Source organism: Rhyacophila brunnea, unplaced genomic scaffold (assembly GCF_057557595.1).
Source record: "Rhyacophila brunnea isolate RB1 unplaced genomic scaffold, BYU_Rbru_1.0 scaffold_15, whole genome shotgun sequence".
Lineage (NCBI taxonomy): Eukaryota > Metazoa > Arthropoda > Insecta > Trichoptera > Rhyacophilidae > Rhyacophila > Rhyacophila brunnea.
Genome location: NW_028232806.1, coordinates 22,962,852 through 22,979,767, shown reverse-complemented (window position 1 = coordinate 22,979,767; position 16,916 = coordinate 22,962,852). Strand labels below are relative to the sequence as shown.

At 32.2% G+C, this 16,916-nt stretch overlaps 1 protein-coding gene across 5 annotated transcripts in view; it reads right to left on the bottom strand.

Moving 5' to 3' along the window:
- Positions 1 to 5,871: 5,871 nt before the first annotated feature.
- The window catches only part of brp (ELKS/RAB6-interacting/CAST family member bruchpilot), a 232,930-nt gene continuing 221,885 nt past the window's right edge, over positions 5,872 to 16,916 (bottom strand). For 3 of the 5 annotated variants that reach the window (XM_085943333.1, XM_085943332.1, XM_085943335.1), the window contains 8 exons: positions 16,535 to 16,801; positions 15,568 to 15,773; positions 13,032 to 13,113; positions 11,493 to 12,287; positions 10,627 to 10,787; positions 8,559 to 8,706; positions 7,159 to 7,302; positions 5,872 to 6,047 (listed from right to left, as the gene is read on the bottom strand). In XM_085943333.1, coding sequence (XP_085799459.1) covers positions 6,009 to 6,047; positions 7,159 to 7,302; positions 8,559 to 8,706; positions 10,627 to 10,787; positions 11,493 to 12,287; positions 13,032 to 13,113; positions 15,568 to 15,773; positions 16,535 to 16,801 — 1,842 coding nt within the window. In that variant the 3' untranslated portion in view covers positions 5,872 to 6,008. Of the gene's footprint in view, positions 6,048 to 7,158; positions 7,303 to 8,558; positions 8,707 to 10,626; positions 10,788 to 11,492; positions 12,288 to 12,693; positions 12,866 to 13,031; positions 13,114 to 15,567; positions 15,774 to 16,534; positions 16,802 to 16,916 lie in introns of those variants that run through there. The other 2 variants (XM_085943336.1, XM_085943334.1) reach the window with 1 other exon arrangement.

Sequence of the window (16,916 nt, the reverse complement as noted above, 5' to 3'; positions counted from 1 at the left end):
AACTTTGGTATTTTAAAATAATATATTCTTCTTAGTACTATTTATTGTGCTTCATTAAATGTTTTTATTAATTCTTTCATTAAAATTGATGTCTACAATATGATAATAATTAACTTTTAGATGATACATACTAAAATCAAAACAAAATAATTATAAATGCTAGATTACTGAATCCTCATCTCTCTCAAACACAATCAGAAATATTTATAGTAGAATAAATTATTGCAATGTTTACATTGTGTATAACATGTATAATATAAGATTTTTTGGCTTTAAAAAGATAGTGCACATTTTAATCAAGTACTTATACCTTTTTTCTAGATAGAGGTTACATAAATAATATTTGCTTATATTATTTAATTGTATAGCCATATTATTCCTTCCATATTTAAAATTACCTGATAGATAATTCTGACTGTGTTTGACAGTTCTTTTCGTGCTATAAAAATCTTTCCCACATACAGTATTCGTATCTACCTACTTGAGGAATTTCAAAGAATTTATCCGTAGAAAATAATTATATGCCTAATTTTAACACTTCGTATGCCATTTATTATTTCACCCCATAAATTTAATAAGTGCGTGTGTGATTATTACCATAAACTATAACTTTCGATTGCAGTTATGTGAATTTTTTTGCTGGTCATACAGTATAACGTGTCGTCTATTCTACATTCAAATAGTTTATTTTTTTGTGAAGTGTTTAAATTTGCTCAAGTATTTCATGACTATAGTTTATCATACTCCATTTACGTTCGCAATGAATGGCACATGAATTATTAAGACCTTGCATCATCCACTTTTTGAAAAACCCCAGAAGTCTACCAACTACTAAATGTGAAAGCATACAAACGCAATTCCCTAATGATAACATTATTCATACACAGATCTGATTCATCCCTTTGATGGCTAAAAACATTTTTATGGATAAAACATTACAAAAAGCTTTTGGAATACAACAAATTAAGAGTTGTCTTTTAATGATTCAAGTACCTACCTACCTATATTATCACTGAATATGTCATGCAGTAGGTACAATTTATTACATAAAAAATGATGATATATCTGTAAACTATGAAGACACCATTAACAATCTAATAATATATTATGTATGTCAGAATAGACAAAATGTTTTAACATATTATTATGTTGTTCCACTGTCTTTCAAGTTTTTTTTTTAAAATTCAGTTATGATAAAGTACAGATAGGTGACTGGAATTGTTTAATAATTCAATACTGACTTCAATTATTCTGTGATAACTTGAGTTGTTCAATTATTATTTAGCGATCACTTGAATTTTTGTGTGATTGCTAGATATTTTTTGTTTTAAATATCCATTTAAATTTAATATAATATTATGTACCCTACTATTGAGATTTTTATATCCAAAAAGATAGTATTCGTTGTCTAAAAATTGTCATTACTGTTTTTATTGTTTCTTTATTTTGTTTTATAAAATTTCAATAACAATTCACATTTATCAGTTAACTACACACCTTTTTTATTTCACATTATGTATAATATCTGATTTTAAAGATATTCGTTTTATTTTTGGACATTTTTATAACAATAGAATTACAATATTATACCCATAATATAATAAGGTTGTAAGTGGTGTTATCCGTTCTTTTTGTGCACAAATTGATGGCAACTAATCCACTTACTGACAACCTTATGATTTCATGTTCACAACATGTAATAATAATTATTATTACCGTCATTGCCTATTTGTAAATGATTAAATTTGAATCTAGAATGTTACATGAGATTTAGGCAGATATTTTAATTATTGAAGTATTATATTTTCCAATTTTTACATTTCTCTGAATATATTATTTAATTTGAAGAAGGTCTGAAAAATCCCCTTGCCAGTATTACATTCAATTTAGTTTGAAAATGAAACAACTACAAACAATATTAATTAATGCCGACTAACAATTACTCATGAGGATATTCTGCCCCCAGAGGGGAAGGCGGTTGAAGCCTCTTCTAATGTTTTAATAATTTTAATGTAATATGTATGCGCAAAAATTTCTCTACAATCCCCCAAAGAGAAAGGTCTTCTTTTACCGTAGACAAAAATCCTTACATCGTTTTTTAAAGCCAATTTAATCAAACATCAACTTATACTGTATTATGAAAATTTACAAAAAGAAAAGTAATTAATTTTGGAAACATTTGCACATCTTTTTACATCTGATGGAATTATTCAAACATATTATGTTATAGCACATAATATAATGAATGAATCTTCGAGTCTAATGTCAAAAGTGTATCTACTTATAACACAGTTTTTTGACTCATAAAAATAACAATTTTAATATTGTTAAACAGATATGAATTGCATAGTATTATTACTATAATTATAATCTATTAAAGATAGTAATAATACAGTGTCATTTATTTTGTCATTAACCTTTTCTATGGCTACTATGGCAGTACTTGACAGGCCGCAGATTTTTAACGACACACGTTGAATATAGAGCGAAACTCTTACTGCAATCCCTGTAATACCGATAATTTGTGGCTTAGTTATTTCATAATTATTCAAACAGATGTTACTGTGCTTTTATTTTTTTAGATTTTGCAAATCAATCGACAGTGGCTAGTAATTTGAGTTTAAAGTCGGACGAGATAACTCGCGAAATATTTATATGCGGCCTGTCGATCACGGCCTCATAGAGCGAGAAAACTCGCTGAAGGCATATAACCGGTTAAACAGATTTATTTTCTGCAACAACACTGTCAGAAAACTGTGTCTTTAAGATACATACTTTTGGTAGGTTTAGATTTAGTATGAATTATATTTTTTAACAAACGAAATAATATGTTATACTGTATAGGTTGAGAGGAACGAATACTGCTTTTCTTTAATACGGTATACAAATTTTTTTACATTTTTAAGCCATTAGCGATATTGACGTGACTAGAATATTTTTTAAACCTTAAAATATGAGTCACAAATATTAACATAGTGTTAGACTGAAATCCCCACATTTCACATTGACATTAATTTCATTATACCTAATTCTCTACCCGCAACTATTTGAGGGTAAAAATATCAATGTTTAATAATAGAATAACTTTATTCACCTTACAAAGAATAATGCATTACACGTAATTGTTTATTTATTTTTATTATAAATAGTCATTATCTAAGTAAGCAGTCATTGGATATAAACAATAGATAGGTATCGTATTGTATTATAAAAAGTATTTTTTACATTAATATCATAGGAATAGATTTTGAAATGCGGAGGCGATTGGAAATTTATTCAAGGAAAAATAAATAGTTTCGGTTGTTTATTCAAAAATATTTTGTGTATTAAAAGTGAGAAATTTTTGGGTTATAGGTTAATTTTATTGTTGATAGTTTTACAGTTAAAAATTCAAGTTCCATTATTGAAAGGGTCCATATAACATAAATGAAAAAAGACATCATCGCTTAAATTTCGTAATTTTATTACTTACAAGATTTATTTATTCTTTGACAATTAAACCATTTGAAACAGTGTGTCATCATATTATTTACACTGTTCAATATTATATGTTAATAGTTGAAATAACTATAATATTCATTTACAGCAGAAATGGAGCTACCGTACATTCTTTCATTGACAAGATTATAACAAAATTTTAATATTACACTATACAATGTAAGAAAGAAGAAACTGTATTGGACCTTATCAAATATTGGAACTGGGCATATTTATTCTGTCTTTTGATATTTGTATAAAATTGTTATAAGATAATTTCACTTTTAAGCTGCTATATTTTATCTCAAGATTTGCGATAAAAATTTAGATTTGAAAGCTTAATTATTTGATAATGGATGGTCCTTTATTTTTATAAGAATTAATTAACACTTTTACAGAAAAATTACATGGGTATTTTGCAAAATATACAATATTTTGTAATTTCAATGAATTATTAGGAAAGGGGGCAATGGGCAGGTTATGTAGATAACAAACATTTTTATCTCAAATTTAAATTGTATTTTCAATGTTCCAATTTAATTTCTAAATAATTGCCAGTTGAATGAAAAATAATACATATTATATTTTTATAAACTGCAATGATAAAAATCTCTCCATTTTACATAAAACGTAGCAATTTAATCTATTTGTCAAGGAAAAATCAAATGCAAAATATATCTTATTATCAGTTTTGTGTTGAAATAAAATCGTATTCATTCTTATATTCACTCAGTCTCTTGGCAATTTGATTTTTTACAGAGAAAGAGTTATTTTATCATTAGCATAAAAATATTTTTTCGTTGAGAATATACAAGAGGCGCTTAGTCATAAAAAGAAATATTTTTATACATTAAAAACGTGTAGGTATTCTTTAAGCGAGGAGTTATTGAAGAAAATTACCTACAATAAATTTAGTAAGTATGCCTAATTATATTCAAGAATAATATGCAGTAGAAAAATTGGGTAAACACATGCAAAGAGGAACCGAATACACTAATAAATGAAGTACCTATTTTCAAATACCGATAAATCCACAATAATTTATTCAACATTTGTGGTAAATGATGTATTTATTTGCGATTCAAGTGTAAATGTTCATTTTTATTAGCTAATAAACTCTTTATCGTAATAAATAAAAACAAAATGTAATTGGAAATATCGGCGGTTATTTACAAGTCATTAAGTTTTCAAACATTTTTTTGTCGGTATGTCTTTGGCAGGTTTTAGAAGTACCTGATAGATATTATTACATATTGTGTGAAATTACTCATAGAATATGTACATATTTTTTTGTTATATTTTTACCATAATATTATGTGGACTTATAGGTTTTTGGAGTTATACGAATTTAAGTAATCTGTGCTCCATGGCTATTTGGTTTTTATGTCATGACACGTCCTTACAAAGACGGTGTACAGTACTATGACCAAATATGCACCGTTAGACTACAGTCATCCTTGACATATGGTTGCCGTATGAGAGTCAAGATGGCCTGCCTAACATTCAAGTCAATCCGCATTCTGGATAAAATAGGGAACTAAGTAAAGTTGCAATATTCTACTGATTTTATAATTTTCGATTCCTTCTGTACCATGTCATCAAAAATTATTTCCATGACTATAGGTACTGCTAATGGTCAATAAATGTGAACATACATTTATGCCTTGTCTGTGTTCATTTACTAAGACGTCACACGTCTTCAATTGGCTGTTAAATTACCATCAGTTAGAAACAAGTGAAAAGGTTTTCAAGCTACAGGGGATCATGAAAGCACTGTGTGGTGTCCATATATTAGAGCAAAAAGAAGAAGAATTTGCTTTTACTTCTTTTTTCAAGATACTTCATATAACGAAATGAATAAACCTTTAGAACCGAAAGAACTAACTTATTCGGCTTGATTTTGATATAATGTTGTGAACTACGGTAAGTAATGAGCTATCAAACCAGGGTAGGTATCGTAACTCTTAAAAATTGAAATTTTTAGTATCAGTGTAGTTGATTCCTATCTTCCGAAGTCGACCCAATTGTATTATATTTGTCGAGATGTATAATTAGAGAAGGGCACAGACGCAAGCACATTCATACGCCTTTGTGGCATGCGAAAAAGATATAATATGAAAGTTTGTGGAAATACCGACACAAAAGACAAGAGTATATTGTCAATGATTTGGAAGGTTTCGAGAGCCTTAAATCGGCACATCCATTATTTTCTGCACCTTATATATTATTATTAAAATAACCTATCAGAAAAAATAAAACAAATAAATATTTAACATAATAAATTGTAATATAATTATTAATAAAAATCCATACATAATAATATCATAATATGAGTATTTTGTTCAGATAACCTCAAAACTGGATAGTAATAATGTGAATTTTACAAATGTTGTCAATATAGCATACAAAATGTATACTGTATTTTTTTCCCAATAAAGCTTATTGTATTGATGGATAAAATGCTACCTATAAAGACACACAACTGTTGATGACAATTTACTATCATTATAACAGAGTCCTTAATAAAATGGTCACAGCACCGTTCCTGATGAGATCTCGAGGTCGTCCAACTAAAATAAAACATCAAAACATTAGCACCTTCATCAGCATGACAGATATTATAACTATCAAAATATCCTTTATTAAAAAAATGGCGTTCAGAGCTGTTAGCAAAATCATTGGTTGCAAATCAACTGAAAAGACAGTCGATATAGATGTAAAACGTATGTAAACCTACGTCAGAATAATAGCGTCTGTACACGTGCATGGATTTACTGGCAGCAATAGTGTGTATTTTAAACTATCATGATAATAATTGTTTACATGAAAAAGTGCTGACTGTCTCTCCAATCTCATTCTTTAAGAGTAAGCGAGACGCAATGTGGTCATTTTATGGTACTATTAAATTTGACAGGTCGCAAAAATCGGTTAACCTCAAGATGAGTAGCTCTCCACAGTGTAGTTCGTTTATTTCCTGGCAGGCTCGCCACTATCGTTATCCTGCGCAGGTGCAGATCGAAAAAATCCCAATTGTCGCATGAAAATTCAGAAGCATCCGAACTTTTTTGATTTATGCATGCAATCTTGGAACTGCAGGATAGTACATGTTTACACATACATTTTTTTGTTATGGCCGCGATAATACGTACTGCCAGCAGTAAATCCATGCACGTGTTAACGAGGTATAATATTACAATGTTGGTCTATCGTACAAACCTCGTAAATTAGATGGATAGTCAAAACTATTTAATTTTCGTTTTAAAAAAAAGAAAGTATAAAAATGACAATTTTCGGTGTTTACGATGTTTGCAAATTTTTTCATTATATGGACACGAATTACTAGCTTTTTGTGGAATCGTACACAGGTAGATATTTGATAATATTAGTACCCTATTATTGTGTACAAAATGACCAATAACTGTCCAATTTACAAAAACAAATAAACCATGAATTTCTTGTGGCATACTATGTAATGTGTTTTTGAGAACAAGACCTCAGTTAGAAAATTAGCATTGAAGTCAATTTACTAAACTTGGTCACATATTTTTTCTAGATACTTAGCGTTTATTTGCCGATGGCATACCTCGTAGTCTAGTGCGTAAGGTGTAGGCCTTTTATAAGTAACCAATTTTCGCAAAATAACCCTTACCTATACTCTTGGTATATATAAAAAATTCTTACATCTGTCACAATGTTGTTGGCGCTGCTGGATAAACTGAAGTAGTTGTCGACTTCAATTTCATCATATTGATAATCAGAATATTCAGTTACAGGTGGCGGCTTCAGGTGATTCAATTCATCCATGAGTTTTACTGACATATCGTTCTGTAGGACACAAGTTTAGAATTTAATTTAGAAAACTATGTAGGTACAAATAAAATTTTCTATTTCTTTTTCAGTCGAACACAAAATTCTATCCAAGTTGCCACATAAATACACTTGATTCTCTTTATGCACAGCGGATACTTTTTAGAGACCACCGTGTAAAAAAACAGTGGAAATGAAATAAAATTATGAAAGCTCCATTAGATAGATACCAATATAAATTCAATTGATAATTTATAAAATGAAATGCATTTTAGTTCTATTTTTTTGAATTCCACAATAAGATATATTGGTAGACTGTTTTTTAGTATAAATGGTTGTTAGCCATTCGCCCAACCTTTCCTTTATTTTTTTTACCACCTATGGGATAAACTTGGGACCTATAGCTTCAGACATGGGTATTCTACTAACGTCTTATACTATAGAGGATGCTCATATTAGAACTAGATGATTGAATTGACTATTAGAGAACAACCAAGGTAAGATTGTTTGCAATGGTATGTGCAGCGGCATGTATAGAGGAGGTGTGTATTGTGTGGTAATCAATTGAAGTGCATTGCTGGAATTGCTCTTTTCTGTCATAATCCTATTGTACGAAGATGGATCTCTAGATGGAAATTTGATTTGAAGTTGGGTTTCGGGAATTTCCCAAGGGGGAATCTCGAGAAATTTTCAAGATTCTCCATCCCGAATCTCGAGAATTGAAATTTTTAACATTTCGAGAAATCCCGGATCTCGAGAATTTTTTCTTGGGATTCGGGATTTCTTTATTATCAAATATTAATTGAAAAAACGATTTTTCTATATGAAAAAAGTGGACAGAAAATACAAAACTTTCAAAACTGATTGGGGCATTTAACACGAAAATGAGCACAATTTTTCAACATCAGGGAATTTTATGTCTCAAAAGTGTACGCGATTGTCAGACGCAGCCATTGACAGTCTGTGTTTTTTGAAATCCTATTTTAATAAGTAATGTTTAGAATTATTTTTGTTTTCCTACTTCTATTTTGTTTGTCTTCTACTTATAAAAAAAATTTTTGAAACTTGTCTGTTTTTACACTGATTTTAGGATTTTTACAGGTTTTTTTTAATTCTCTCGATATCTCGAGAATTTTTTTCTGGTAATCCCGAATCTCTAGAATTCAAAATTTCATCATTTCAGGGAAACCGGAATCTTGAGATTGAGATTTTCTCGGGAAATACCCAACTCTACCTATAGATAGTCTAATTCAAGTATCTTAAAGTCTAAATACCTCTTTATTCAATTTATCCATCAGCCGTAACTTATCAGATTGAAGTTGCTCACAATCATTCTTGTAATTTTTATTTTTTGTGGAAGACATTTCCAAGAGTGCAAGATGAGCATCTTTTTCACTTATTGCTGCTTCCAGTGCCTCTTGCCTGTAACATAAGTGTTATATTTCAATATACATCACAGAGACACCCCTTTTTTAGAAAATATCATGGGTGGTACAGTTAGAATACAGGTCTTTCGCCATCTGGGTGAGAAGTAACCACAACGCTACCAACTCAGGTACGTTTCTTGCAGATATTTAACATATAAATGATAACTGATGCCATGTGCTCACATAGCGATTTTGTTGAATAATAAATCAAAAGGAATGTTCCCACTTATCGATTTACGTTGAACCAATTAAGATGGCGTCAAGTGAAATGCAGAAATAATAAGAATATAAGAAAATTATTATTAGTATCAAAAATAGCGACACTAAACGTGTGACCCATTATGCATATTTAGGAACATGGGTCAATGAGAAACGGGACCAGTAAAAACTAAAATTGAGATCACAAGGAGTGCCTTTCTCAAAATGAGACGCCTGCTTAACACGTTGATCGCCATGGGGGTCACCGGTGACCGGCATTGGATTACATTCAGGGGGCCATGGGGGTCACCGGTGACCGGCAAAGAAAACCTGCCTTAGAGTTGTTCTACAGCGCCGGCGGTCACGCGCGCAGTACATTTTTGATACGCGGTGACCGGCATGGCCCTTCTGTATAATACTGCCACTTGGCCTGAAAATATGTCTTCCCAGTCACAAAATATAGGCTCACTAATGTAAAGAATGTACATAATGAAAAAAAAAGTTTTCCTTTTAAATTGTAAATGTGTTTTTATTGATATATAAATAAAAATTAAATAGATTATAAAAATGTAAGTTATAAAAAATATGTAAATAATAAAAAAATAGAATAACAAAAATGATTATAAGGTATGTATACGTATATTTCCAGTTTATGTGTATCCAGGTATTATACTACCCAATTTGAAAACTTTTATTCCGTATTTGTGCCTTTTCTGTTTATTATACTATCTAAATCTAAATATATTTCGACCGCGAAATGGCACCATGCTCTCGTCAACACATATGGACAGGTGACCGGCGAAATGGCCGGCCCGGCCCAATAGAATAAATTAACTTGTTGGCGCCGCGACGGACACATGTGGCCGGCACATCATAAAAACCAATATTTACGTAAAAAAATTATCATAATGAAAAAAAACATTATATTCTTTCATAACCTATCAAATAATACCTTAGAAACAAATAATCATTTTTTAACTATTTTATGTAAAACTAGTTGGCGATCAATGTGTTAACAATCGAGTCCTTAACCTAGGTCAGACACTGCATATGGTACGTTGTTATGATCTCTCAATTCTTTTTTACGGTATGGAAGTATGGACGTTAAACCGAGAGACGTCACGGAGAGTTGAAGATTTTGAGATGTGGCTGTATAGACGCATCATCAAAATTACTTGGACTGACCGGGTGACAAATATTGAAGTTCTCAATCAAATGGGAAAAGACCGAGAAGTTCTGCGTAGTTTCAAAACCAGAAAACCACAGTACCTCGGCCACATTACGAGAGGACAAAAGTACAGCATACACCAACTTGTCACCCAAGGAAAGATTAATGGTAATTTCGTGGCTTAAGAACTTCCGTGATTGATACCAGTGCAGCTTCACTGAACTGTTCCAGGTAGCAGATGATAAGGCTAAGATCGCCCTGATGGTGGCTGACCTCCGCTAGGGGTGGCAAGATAAGAATAAGTATGACTGTCAAAGAATGTATCTATTGTTCACTTCAGTTACAATTTATTTACATCTGTGCAAACAGGTAATATTTGTCTTGAGGTTTTCCTTCAAACTCAATTCATGTATTTATACCCTATAGATATACATTACACAATATAACATTAAACTGTATATCTACATGCAACCTTTGCACATACATTGTACCTTATAAGTGGTTTAATGCATCATATTGGAAAGGAAGTGAAAGGTAAGTTATACATACTTCATTTTACACAAGTCATGTAGCTGCATTTTCCTATTTCTGGCATGTGATTTGAGATTATACTCGAGTTGCTTAACCCGACCCAATAAAGGGCGGCACGTATCGCATCTCATTGCCCCGGCACTTTGAAGAGAAAACACACGTTGCTCTAGCTTGTGTAACTGAAAAAGACATCATTTTATTTATACAAATGCAAATGACCACAGATAATTTCTGCTATGCTGATATTTAGATTTTTGGCATTTCTAAATATTTATGTATTGAATACTAATCGATACCTTAATGTGGATGCAGAATGCAGAGATTGTTGGATAGGTATAATAATGACATAGGAGAAGAGTATGGTGCAATGGCAATTAATTCAAAACTGTAAAAATTAATCTATCGATGGCACAGTATTGAACGGTAACAAGTCAAAAATTAGACATTTCTCGATAATGGCAGGTATGTATCAAAATGTTTGTAATAAAGAGATATTGTCAGTTTTGTACAGAAACAATTCGAAAAAAATAATTTAGAGATGTACCTTGAGTTGAGTTGAGTTGAAAAAAGGTTTCTGCGATTTGATATTCAAAACGAATTTTTATGGAAAATCTAAGACCAAAATAATTGATCCTTGATTGAGATATTTGGACAAATATATTGGCCACCAACTGGAATTTACAATCAAATTGATCAAAATTTTATAAGAGTTGTCAATAGTTAAAGTGATCATTAAATATTATGGAATTCGAAATAAGAATAATTTATTGTCCAAGTAGCAAAATAATTTTAAAAAGCAACAGCCAAATATAATACTGTGCGAGTCATATTATTAATTATTTATCTTGAATTTGGTTTTAAATAAAATAATTTGATTGACTCACCTTTTCAATCATCTTCAACCGCTCCTGTTCCTCTGAATAGAATATTTTTTCTCTTTCGGTAGCAATCAGGACAGATTCTTTGAGAGCCTCTTCCAACTCCAATATTCTCTCATCCTTCAACTTGTTTGTATCGTACGCGACATTGGTCATGTTGAGTAACTGCTCCAACTCATGAATTCTATCATCCTTGCTTTTGACGACAGTTAAAAGTTGTTCTAACTCTGCTATATTGCTGTGTTCTCTGAGGGCTGATTCTAGAATCTGGATACAATTTTGCTGTTCTATTATCTTTGAGTTTTTTATTCCTAGCTCGTCCATCAGATCTGATATTTTACGTTTCTTCTTATCTACATCTTCCAAGCTTTCTTTTGACATATTTTTTTCTCTATCCACATTAATTTTTTCCATTTTATTCAGTTTCTGCTCGAGGATTTGTATCTCATACTCTTGTTCTATAATTTTTGCACTCTTGATTTCTGATTCTGTTCTCATATCTTGGAGATCTCCCAGCTGTGAGCTAATTTTCAGGAACTGTTCCAATTTGTTCAGAATACTTTCCAACTCTTTCACGACAATTCTTTTGTTATCGTCACACTGCGAAGACGAGTTTATTAGACTGTGAATATTTTGATCTTGCAGAAATTCTTGCGAGGCGGACTTGAGGATCGTATAAGTGTTTATTATCTCTTTATCCAGTTCCAGAATATTTCTGTTCTTATTATCGAGCTCTTGACTTATCTGGAAGATCTTTTCTGAACATAACGTGCAAGGCCCTTCGGCGTAGGATCCGTTCATCTTCGTATGGGGAAGAAGGACGGTGAAAACAAAGAAAATAAATACAAAAACAAATAAAACAAGAACAATAATAATTATACGTAATGTACAAACATAAATAATTGCGACTCCTCAAAGCCACTGAAGTAATGATACGGCGAGCATCGGGCAAGCGGTTTTCTTTAAACATAGTTTATTATTCCTAGTAAAACAACGATAAACTTCTCTATAAACCGAACGAAGTAACTTTTATCAAATATATTATTTCATATTATCATTAATTAATTAATCAATATGACGTACGTGAACACGATTAACTTTTCATTAACAATATTATTAATAACTATATTATAATTTGTGTGCTATTACATTTATTTAGGTTTTATATTGTATTAAACGAGTTGATAACACGGAACGAACATGGCAAAGAACAAAGTTCTAAATGTACACTTTTGATTAGTCGAATTGTAACGCGGGTGGCGGGGCGAGCAAGGGACGCCCGGCTTGCGATTTCCCGCTCCCGCCCGGCGGAGAGTGAGCGAATGAACAATACTGGAGTCGATTTAGAAAAAGCTCTTGAGGAATCCGGCGGGGCCGGCCTGTGTTACAGCATGACAAAAGAAACGATTAGTAAAGAGGACGGAAGGAGGCGATCCAGAGGCGAGTCATGAAAAAGAATAGAAGACATTTTGTATTAGTAAGAGCAAGGTTAGGAGCATTTTATAATAACGAATATGTAATGACATAATTAAAAGTAAATCTCACTTCTTCTTTTTTCCTTTGTTCTTCCATTTGTGCAGTTGCTTGCTGCTGACTTCTTAGTTTTGCTTGCATATTTTTCAAGGACCTGAAAGAAGAAAAAAATTGTTACAAAATAACTTAATTTTTGTAGACGCAATTTTATACTTATTTAAAGTTACCGCAAACGAGGAACACTCGTATGTGTGTGTTACAGTGGCGAAGGGTGACTTTTGGAAAGAGGTAAGCTGTGGAGATCAGAGAAAAAGAGCACACTTGTCAGGTAAATTACGGGAAATAAGAAGATAATACTTACGATATTACTACTGATGAATAGGTGCACACTAATGACAACGACACACTGGTCATAGGTTTCACCGCTGAATTTGTCAAATTATTTAAATCACTTATGGCAGTAGAATTCCAGGCATACTTTCTTTACCAAACAATACGCATCGCCAACAAAAAAGTTTGTTTAATGTATAACTGCCAGTTAAAAACAAATATTTATCATTTATAAATTGTTGTGAAAATGTCTAATATAAGTTTTTTTGCTGTATTCAAATCTAAATGAACCCTTGGAAGGTCAAGCTTTGATAATTTTTAAATGCAATCGTTCGCACATTTTCTACCGGGACACTACACAATTTAATAAATACTTATATATTTAAAGCACTGGCGAATGATTTCGGTACAATATGAGATAATTTATCCACATTCACAGTAACACAATGAATTTTGTATTATAAAATAAGCCTTTACCACCGCTTTGACATGTCAAAATGACATAAACTGTGAATAGCATGTTATGTTTGTCTATGACTGAAGTAACCTAAATAATAATCGCGAATTAATACAATATTTATTTTTAATAACAATTTATAAATTATATGTGATCGAACACAATAGTTATTATTTTTTTTAATCATCCTTATTATTTATTATTTGCTTTTAAAGATAAGCAAAGACAATAAACAATTCAACATTTCGAATAAGCTTGTCTGTTAACGCTTCTGAGTCTCGAACAAAAACCCAGACATGCATGAAGTTGGCAACTGAATTTCGGTAGAAAATTCGGCTTGGATTATCGTTGAAATAATTCTAAAAATAGCACTCACGTTGGACGTTCCGTTATTTATTTTTGATTCGAAACATGACTAAATTAAAAGCTCTACTTATAAATAACGACGATAGATGGCAATCAATATTTTTATTATAACCTACAATGTCCTACAATATAGATATTTATTTATATAAATTAAATACTTGAAAATAGAAGGTAAGCTTTAAATAATCGCTTAGTATGGAGCCTTCGCCACTGGTGTGTTAAGTAAATGATAGAGCACAGTTTAGCAAGATGTTACTACTTTTAGCGGTCCAGATCTATTGCAAAATATGACACATGTGGAAGAGGCCATATAGCGCCTGTATATGTGCATGGATTTACTGGCGCCAATAGTGTTTAAATTCAACTATCACAATAATAACTATTTACACGTAAAAGTGCTGTCTATCTTGGGTTGTTGTCATTTTATGGTGCTATTTCGAGAGCCTAATACTACATGGTTCTAAGTGTTCGTCCTTGAGAAAACAACTATTTTGTTTTGCCAAGGACAAACACTTAGAACCTTGTAGTTCTCCACTCGCGATTTGACTGGTTGTGAAAAATGGTAAACGTCATAAAGCTCTGCGGCGGTGTAGTTAATTTTTTTTCCGGCAGGTTTGTAGGTATCGTTCTACTGCGCAGGCGCAGATATCAGAAGAGAAGAGAAGAGAAGTTTCTGAACTTGTTTGATCCATGCATGCAAACTTGCAACTTGCATGATAATACGTGTTTACACGTATTTGTAAACGGGATATTAAGCGGATGTATGCCACAAGCGCATACCACCATTCTAATACCTCCCGGGGCAAAGGAGAGGCAAAGAAAACTTTCTTTTATATACATAGATAGAGCTTAAACATATGAAAGTGAAATAAAAAAGGACCTCCGGTCTACTGATTAGATTAGCTATAGTGGCTTTGTATTGCAGATTCATTGAAAATAAATTCACAATTCTAATGACATTTATTTACCAATTTGCGGGATATAATATACATTGTGTCCGGAAACTTGGACACATGCAGTTCGCTGTATCACACTTCACCGTGAAATGTTGTATCGGAAATATATGGCCGTATATTAAAGACCGTCCAACCTCTTTTGGTCGTATAGTACTGACATAAAATTCATGTCTAAATAAAACACGGTTCTTGTCGGTTTACAGGAAGCCAGCGGCAAACAAATTTTGAAAATAGCCGATATACTGGATTATTTCTTAGGTTAGGTGAGGTTAGGTTAGGATTTCATTCTTACATTCATGAATTTTGCCATAATCGTACGAATACGTCAATTCAAAATTCCCATAAATCAAAATTTTCGCGAAAATTCATAAAATCTATAAATATATTTTACAAAACGAAAAAAACTTTTTTCAACAAGTTTTCAGTTTTTATTTTGATTTTCTGTCCCGTCGATTTCGAATTAATGTAGTTATATTGTAACAGTCTCCATATAACTCACTGTTGCATTTCCATAATTTGCTTTTCTTTGGCGTTCTGCTCTTCCTGGCTCATCTGCACTAGTTGAAGCAATCTCTCCATTTCTGCAGAAGATCTTTGCGCTTCTTCCTTGGCAGTAGCCAGTTGTTGTTTGACAGAATCAGCCTCTTTTTGAGCTTCCGTTAATTTTTTGTTGAGCTCTCCAGCAGCCGCCGCACTTCCTCCAGCCTGGAAGATCAAACATAACACATCATTTTAAGCTGCAAAGGAAGTAACTTTAATGTCTCACTATTCACGAAGTTCACCTTCAACAAGTAGGTATAGGGACATGTGGATGGTGGTAGTTCATGATCATAAAAATATCACCAAATGCTCGTAAATGGAATTAAAGATATGTTGATTCTATGCTCTAATTGTATTCCTGTAATTTTTGGGAATCACTGACAGTTAATGTGTTCACATCTCGAATCACTGGTTTCAACAATCTTTTATAAAGAGTTATAGACGGTTGACCATATTTGCATGAAAATCAACATGCTTTTAGACCTAATGCCGCATTCTCACATGTTAATTTTTGTCATTTTGTCAACTGTATATTGAATGACAGTTGAACGTCAATTGGTGGGAAACATATTTCAAACAAGTTGATCAACTTGTAAAACCAAGGTGATGACAACTCGTCGCTGTAGGATTGGTTTCCCGAATAGACCAAATGTTCAGGAGAGGAAAAACAAATTTCATAATCCTATATTTAAATACATGGAGATATTTAAATTGTTATTTTTACAGCATATGAATGATGTATTCATTACCATTACAAAGTAATTTAAAGAAAGGGATGGTTCTCGTCCAATTAGATACAAAAAAACATTCTGCATTAAGAGGTCGATTTCGACAAAAACGGATATTTGGGAAACCAATCCTATAGCGACGAACTGACATCGGTGTGTTACAAAAAATGTCACAAAAGGTGTTATATTTTGACAGACCTTTTTCAAAGATGCCTCCAGTTGGTCCATTTGCTCTTTTCTCTTTTTGAGTTGACGGTCCATTTCTCCCAGTGCTTTGCCTTGCTCCTCCACCTCTTTCCTCTTGTTCTCGACTGTCCTTCTCTGTTCGTCCGTGTGTCTCTTTTGGTCTTCCAGCTTCTTGAACTCGTCTTGCAGCTGCTTTTTAGCGGCGGCCGTATCGTCTCCAGCTCTCGAATTCTGTTGACCCGCCGATTGAAGTTTCTTGTTCGCTTCGAGAAGATCCAGCTGCATGGAAAACACAACAGACAAAATCAACAAGGATCTCTGCGCTTGGTCGGCTTCAGGTAGCGACACATATCGTATACAGCATTCTCCAAACTTAAAGCGACTTTACAGAGAG